At 34.4% G+C, this 7,962-nt stretch overlaps 1 protein-coding gene across 1 annotated transcript; it reads left to right on the forward strand.

Annotated features, from left to right (window-relative positions):
• The first annotated feature begins 1,454 nt into the window (after positions 1–1,454).
• On the forward strand, positions 1,455–2,519 carry LOC146943171 (uncharacterized). The gene is made up of 2 exons (XM_085750087.1): positions 1,455–1,465; positions 1,616–2,519. Exons 1-2 carry the CDS (start codon positions 1,455–1,457, stop codon positions 2,517–2,519), a joined length of 915 nt encoding a protein of 304 aa, XP_085606213.1.
• The last annotated feature ends 5,443 nt before the right edge of the window (positions 2,520–7,962 follow it).

Consider the following 7,962-nt stretch of genomic DNA (forward strand, 5'->3'; position numbering starts at 1 on the left):
TAGAGATTGATTAAAAAATATTGCATTAAAACAAATGACACCCAAAAAAAAAAATTAAATTGAATAATAATGGGTCATGCTAATTAATGCAATTATGCAATTATGTTTTATTTGGTTATCATTTCCCTAAAAATTAAAATAATGACATTAAAAACTAACCAAATAGCTCATCATAATGTTTTGAGTTTTGAGGGAACCTACAATACATTGTATCATCACATTAAGCCTATAATACATTGTATCATTACACTGATATGATCATCCAATCATATTTTAGTAAAAAGATAGTTGTGAGTGACTAATATATCGCAAAGACATAAAAAAGACTGAATAAATCAAAAAAAGAAAAATAAGACGGATTGACCCATGGCATAAACAGATTGGGTCGGACTCTAAAATGTCTGGCCCAATTACAAATAGAATGGGTCATGATAGCTCATTAATTTATGTAGTCAGGCCTCCCGGAACAAGACTGGGTCAAATTAACAAAACACATCTACGAAAGACCAAAAGTAAAGCAAATTAAAATAACAGAGGTAGAATATTTTTTTCCCATGAAAGCAAATGATATCCAAAAACTAAAATTTAAGATAATGAGACCAAAAAACTAACAAAACAAAATATAATAATTTCGGGACTTCCATAGTAGACTACATTAGGTTGCATAATCATGCTAGCCTAAGAGAAACCACACAAGTGAGATTGACATCACATCATCATCCAAAATCTTAAAACAATAGATATATGGGTCATCTTACTTATATTTTGTTCAATATCTACTCTTGCATACACTGGAATTTTAAGTCACTTGACACATTAACATCTCTCCACACATTAACATCTCTCCACTAAGTGTAAGACTCTTTGTGTTCGTGTTCCACCACCAAGAAACACTCCTGCACTCCTGCAATGTTAAACCGAGACATCATACAATAGTTAGGCCTTATGGGCAACCAACACGGTTGTGGATTGACACAATTGAGAAAGAGCAACCACACAAGTAAAAATAATACTACATCTGCATCCAAAATTTTAAGACTTAAGTATGAGTTCTGTCACCTATATGTTGTTCAACATTCACTATTTTATCTAATGTTGGATTTAAATGACATTTGATACATCACAATATCATCTCCCTTAAGTATGACGAATTTCTAGCCCGTGCTTGGCACGGGTGTCCATACTAGTTAAACCAATTCAACAAATAAGATTGTAGTTTTAAATTCAATTACCAGCAATCAACAAACAAGAGAATAAGAGAGTGAGATAAGAATGAGAAATTTAGTTATCCAACATAGGAATGTGAAGGGCAGGGTGGACCAGTCTTGGAAAAACAAATCAAGCTCAGGATATTTTCGTAATTTTTCTTTAGAAAATAAGCAAGGGTTCCCACATCTTCGTGAACGGGTGCGGGTAAAGAAGCTAGTTCATGAGAGTAGGATTCGTTTTGGAACATGGAATATAGGTACTCTTACGGGTAAATCTATAGAAGTAGTAGACACTATGACTAGGTGGAGGATTAATTTTATGTGCCTACAAGAAACTAAATGGGTGGGGAAAAAGGCAAAAGAATTAGATAGTTCAGGATTTAAGCTTTGGTACACGGCGATGTTAGATCGAGAAATGGGGTAGGCATCATTGTGGATAAGGAGTGGAAGAAAGATATTGTGGATGTTAAAAGGTTAGGAGATCGGATTATAGCACTAAAGTTTGTAGTGGAACAAGACACCTTTAACGTAATTAGCGCTTATGCACCCCAGGTAGGATTAGAAGAACACCTTAAAGTAAAGTTTTGGGAGGAGCTAGAAGGCTTAATTAAGGATATCCCATTAGGAGAAAAAAATTTTCTAGGAGGGGATTTGAATGGGGATGTAGGGAGGGTTTCGAGAGGTTTCGAGGGCGTGCATGGGGGGTATGGTCTCGGGGAGTTAAACGCGGAGGGTAATTCCATCTTAGATTTTTCATCGGCTTTTGATCTTACTATAGCTATTACGTGTTTTAGGAAAAGAGATGAGCATCTCATCACTTACAAGAGTGGGGCCTTATGTTCTCAGATCAATTTCTTTCACATTAGGAAAACAGACAGGAAGATCTGTTTAGACTGTAAAGTCATACCTGGAGAGGGCTTAACTACCCAACATAGAGTAATGTTGATGGATGTAAGGGTTAAGAGGAGGGCAAAGAGAAGAGACCGTAGCGGGGCTCCGCTAATCAAGTGGTGGCATTTAAAGGGTGACAAACATAGGATATTCCAACACAAGATATTAGAGGGAGGTTTCAGGCAACCACATGGAAGCGCTAATGATATGTGGAAGAGGATGGCTCATGAGATTAAGAAGGTGGCAAAAGAGACGTTGGGAGAATCTAGAGCTTTTGGACCTAGGGGTAAAGAATCTTGGTGGTGGAATGACAGTGTTCAGAGTAAAGTTCGGAGCAAGAGAGACTGTTTTAAAGATTGGTCTAAGTGTAAAAATGCCGAAACTTGGGAGAAATATAAGATAGCTAGGAAAGAGGCTTAGAAGGTGGTGAGCTAAACGAGAACTCAAGCATTTGAAGGATTATACCAATCTTTAGGTACAAAGGAGGGGGAGAAATCTATATACTAGATTGCGAAGGGACGAGAACGAAAGACAAGAGACCTGGACCAAGTGAAGTGTATTAAGGATGAAGAGGGTAGAGTTTTGGTTCAAGAAAGAGATATTAAGGATAGATGGAAGAAGTATTTCCACAACTTATTTAATGAAGGATATGAGATCTTACCAGACTCTAACAGGTTAGACATCAAAGAGGAGGACCGGAACTATAACTATTATCGTCGGATTCAGGAGCACGAGGGGAAAGAAGCGTTGAAAAGGATGAGTAATGGCAAGGCAGTTGGGCCGGACAACATACCTATCAAAGTGTGGAAAAGTCTTGGCGATAGAGGAATTGTGTGGCTATCAAAACTTTTCAACGAGATTATGAGGACGAAGAAAATGCCAGACGAGTGGAGAAGAAGTACCTTAATTCCAATCTATAAGAACAAGGGTGATATACAACATTGCGCGAATTATAGGGGAATTAAGCTAATGAGTCATACCATGAAGTTATGGGAAAGGGTGATTGAGCGAAGACTAAGAAAAGAGACTCACGTTACTGATAACTAATTTGGTTTTATGCCTGGGAGGTCGACTATGGAAGCGATCTACTTACTTCGATGTGTGATGGAGCGATATCGGACGGATAAAAAAGACTTACACTTAGTTTTCATTGATTTGGAGAAGGCGTATGATAGAGTACCTAGAGAGATTTTGTGGAAAGCCCTGGAGAGGAAAGGGGTGAGGATTGCTTATATTAGAGCTATCCAGGATATGTATATTCGACTAGTGTGAGGATGCAAGATGGGGATACTGTAGATTTCCCCATAACAATAGGATTGCACCAAGGGTCAACCCTAAGTCCTTATCTTTTTACTTTAGTTTTGGATGTACTGACGGAACACATCCAAGAGTTAGCACCGAGATGTATGCTTTTTGCAGATGATGTAGTCTTGCTTGGTGAGTCGAGGGAGGAGTTAAATGGGAGGCTAGAGACCTGGAGGCAAGCCTTAGAAGCGTATGGCTTCCGCCTGAGTAGAAGCAAGACGGAGTATATGGAATGTAACTTTAGCAAAAGGAGAAGTGGGTCTACCTTGGAGGTGAAAGTTGGAGATCATATCATACCCCAAGTTACACTGTATAAATATCTTGGGTCCATAGTACAAAATGACGGAGAAATAGAAGCTGATGTACATCATCGTATTCAAGCTGGGTGGTTGAAATGGAGAAGAGCCTCAGGTGTTTTGTGCGATAAAAAAGTACCACTTAAGCTGAAAGGAAAGTTCTATCGGACAGCAGTCCGACCGGCAATGTTGTATGGTACGGAGTGTTGGGCGGTTAAGAGCCAACACGAGAGTAAAGTAAGTGTAGCGGAGATGAGGATGTTGCGATGGATGAGTGGTAAGACTAGACAGGATAGGATTAGGAATGACACCATTAGAGAGGGAGTGGGGGTAGCACCTATAGTAGAAAAGTTGGTAGAAAATAGGCTTAGATGGTTTGGACATGTAGAGAGAAGACTCGTAGATGCCGTTGTAAGAAGAGTAGATCAAATGGAGGAGAGTCGGGTTAAAAGAGGTAGAGGAAGACCTAAGAAAACCATTCGAGAAACCATTAGAAAAGATTTAGAGGTCAATGAGTTGGATCCAAATATGGTTTTTGATAGAACACTATGGCGTCATTTGATCCATGTAGCCGACCTCACTTAGTGGGATAAGGTTTGGTTGTTGTTGTTGTTGGGGGTGCCATGGCCCACCTTGGCCCATACGGTCCTCCGCCACTGACTTTCATTGTTTGTTTACTGAGCTACATTAACTACCTTAAAAACGAATATTGAAAGGGAAAATCTCATGGCTTGCAATATCTTAGTTAATTTTTATGTTGCAAATTGCAATTGTATTTTGATGCAGGCTCATTACCTTTATATTCCATTTTAAATTTGTATTGTCTGTCATTTGTATATATAATTTCTGTGTGTAGAGTATGTATGATCAGTTAGTTTTCTATTGAAAAAACAATATTTAGGAGATTCTAAATATTACTATTGTGGTATTTATTCTATCATTATTTTACTCATATTAACTTAAATTTTTATTGTCAAATTAGTGAGAAAATTTTAATAGGACAAAGATTAGCATTGACTCCCTCTATTCCTATATAAAAGATAAAGTTGAATCAACAAAATATTTGGTCCTTTTTTTTTAGTCAATAATCTCACTATTTTTGTTTCTTATATAATTTATTAATTTTTTTAATTAATTAATTTTTTTATATATCAATGATTAGTTACACATGAATAGAAGACAAACGGGTAACAAGCTGCACCGCTAAGCTTTTTTGAATAGCAAAACCAATCTAAAAATTAAAATAATAAACTCTCCAATCTTAATTTATCACATTTTGTGTTATAGTTATTGAATTTATTTTGATTAAAGCTTAATAATCATCTTATTTCAATGTTCATTTTTTTTTTGTTGTTGTTTGTAGACATGAAGTATAAAATATATTATTTTTAACCTGATTTAAAAAACAATTTTCCCGTGCGGTGCACGGATATACACACTAGTAATTGTGTAAAGAGTAGTTTAGCTCTTTAAGCATTTAGTATTCATATAAGTATTATATTAGATATTATATGTCATAAGGTTTTCTTATATAACTTTTGCATTAATCAGTATTGCTATTCAATTCTTTTACTTCCCTCCTCGTTGTATTGATACTATTATTCTGAATTAAATCATATAAGTTTGCTTAGCCTAAAAAAATTATAATATTCGATACATGCCATTGGACCCTAACCTCTTTCCTCTTTCTCTATGAATCTTCGTTGTTTTTTTATTTTGACAAAAGAATTTTCATTGTTAACAATTTGGAGGCGGTGTTTATCTAAATCTGCATGCATTATATAAATTGCTCGGTTTCATTTATAATCCTTTTATTATTAAAAAAAAATTATAATCCTTTTATTTTTGACTTGATTTTATAATACTATCTAGAGTGGTCTTATAATCTATGAAATATAATAATATATCCACGTGAAGACAATTTTGATTTGAAAAATATTGGTATAAGACAAAATTATTGCAATATTTATAAACTACTAGATTTCAACCCTTTTGATTGGTAACACACAAAAAAAAAAGAAAAAAAAAACTTTTGATTGGTAGATATGATTTAACACATCAGATGTTGAGTACAACATAGTAAAATTGACCCTTCATCTAGCATTTTAGTATTAATGGAATAAATTTAAAATAACGATGAACCCAAACAACTGCCGTAAAGTTCTATATTGGAATTCTTCATTGATGTTGTAACTAATTTTGTATTTGTTAGCCAGTCTTCATTGGCTCATTCTAAAGTGAAGACAAATACATAATCATTGGCTCTTCAAAAGATTCATTTTTTAGCTAGTCTTTCAATCATATGCAATTAATTAACTGGTCAATTAAGTAACCATCATATTTAACGCCATGCATGCTTCCCACACGGTTAAACTATAGCTTAGTTTTGTCAAAATATTATTTTCTCAAGCAAAGCCACATTAATTCATTTATTTTTTCGTTTAAGGAAAAATATGGTGTTATAAATTGAAGTGATATGAAGCCTATTTTATTCCATGCAAAACAATAACCATAGGAAGAAATTAAAAATACTGAGTGATATTGTACACTATGGCAAAAACCAGTACTGCTTCACTTCTTCTAGTTGTCCTTGCTGTGGCATTATTTCTGAATGGCTATAGTGCTTCTGCTGAGGTTGAAGGAAGAGCTAATCAACTGGTGAAAGATGAAGCTGGTATTCTGAATAGTGCTGCTTTTGAGGGTGATGGAAGAGTTAATCAACCAGTGAAAGATGAAGCTGATGGGCGTCATGATGATGATGATGATCACAAAAAGATAAACAAATTGGTGATCTTCTTTTGTTTCAATATTAATAAGTTATGTGGTAAAGATAGAAGCTATTGTTCAAGGTACACTAACATATGTAATAACAATGGTCACGATTCCTTTGTGGCTAAAAGCGGTAACCCTAAAGCTGAAATTCTTCCTTGATCAGAGATTGCGGACATGGTTTGTGTGTTATTTATATCTATCTATATATGTATCAAATAAATGTGTGTATGTGTGATGATATCTGTATCCATTTGCCGGATTCTCGAGTGATTTGTGGTTTGATGCATGCATGTCAACCATTCCATACTCGATTTGAAACCAGGCATTGTGAAGGATCACAACTATGATTGTGAAAGTATATGTATTGATTGAAATAAATTCACATGTTTGTTTCTTGTGTCTCGTAGCATCACAATTAATTTGTCGCATCCTTTTTTCTTATTTTTTTCTTGAAGCATATTCATTTTAATTAGTTATGATATGTATGTCCCATAGGTTCTCTACCGATTAATGGAGAAAGAAACCTTAAAAAATAGTATTAATCTAACTATTGATTAGTAATATTGACGGTTTCAAGAAAAAAGACGACTTCATAAATCAAAGCAATGTTCCCGTAAAAAATAAAAATAAAAGCAATGCAGGTTTCATAAGAAAATGGTCAACCTACTTGGAGTTTCAAGTTAATGGTAAAATACTGAATTGAGCCATAAACATTTATTTCGAGCAATGATAGGTTAACCTTATGTGGCATACATCCCTTGTACTTCCACACACACACAAGTGACACGTGGCGGCGTGGCCCCACACACTCACCAATTTTGTCTCTCACTCTTTCTTCTCCCTAGTGCCACATGAGGGTGTACAAGGATGGTACAAAAAAAGGGTGTCAACTTATAATTAATCATTATTTTTAATTATGAAAAGAGTCGGTTGAAGCGATAGACATATAGCCCAATTTGACGAAGTATCCTAACCATCTACAAGAATAATTATATAAATACTAGTGTGTAAAGCTGTGCAATGAACACGTGACACTATACTACTTTTTTTGTTCTCTTAATATTTACTATTTCGCTTCTTTAAAAAAAATATTTTAAATTTTTTTTCTTCTATAATTCTGATCCTCTCAATTAAATAAGTTAAATGTGATGTTGTATAGAGTGATTAAAACTGATAGATGGTAAATTTAGAGGCAAAAACTACTGTTTAAAATAAATATGTGGTTCCTATAAATATATCATATTTCATATAGTTAGTCCCTCTATACAGTAACACATGTGTATAATTTAACAAAGAGTATTAAAGCCGATAGAAAATATGAATGTGACTTGTGTTTTAAGAAAAATCTTAGGGAATAAAATCGAAAAAACAATATATTTATAAAAACAAAAAAAATATTTAACTCTATTTTAAATGATATGATAATTATGGTTAATTGCCAATGAAAAATAATTTTACATAGACATTAGGAATTTCCAAATTCTTCTAAT

This window comes from Medicago sativa, chromosome 3, assembly GCF_051527215.1.
Source record: "Medicago sativa cultivar Bolivia chromosome 3, Bolivia_mono, whole genome shotgun sequence".
Classification (NCBI taxonomy): Eukaryota; Viridiplantae; Streptophyta; class Magnoliopsida; order Fabales; family Fabaceae; genus Medicago; species Medicago sativa.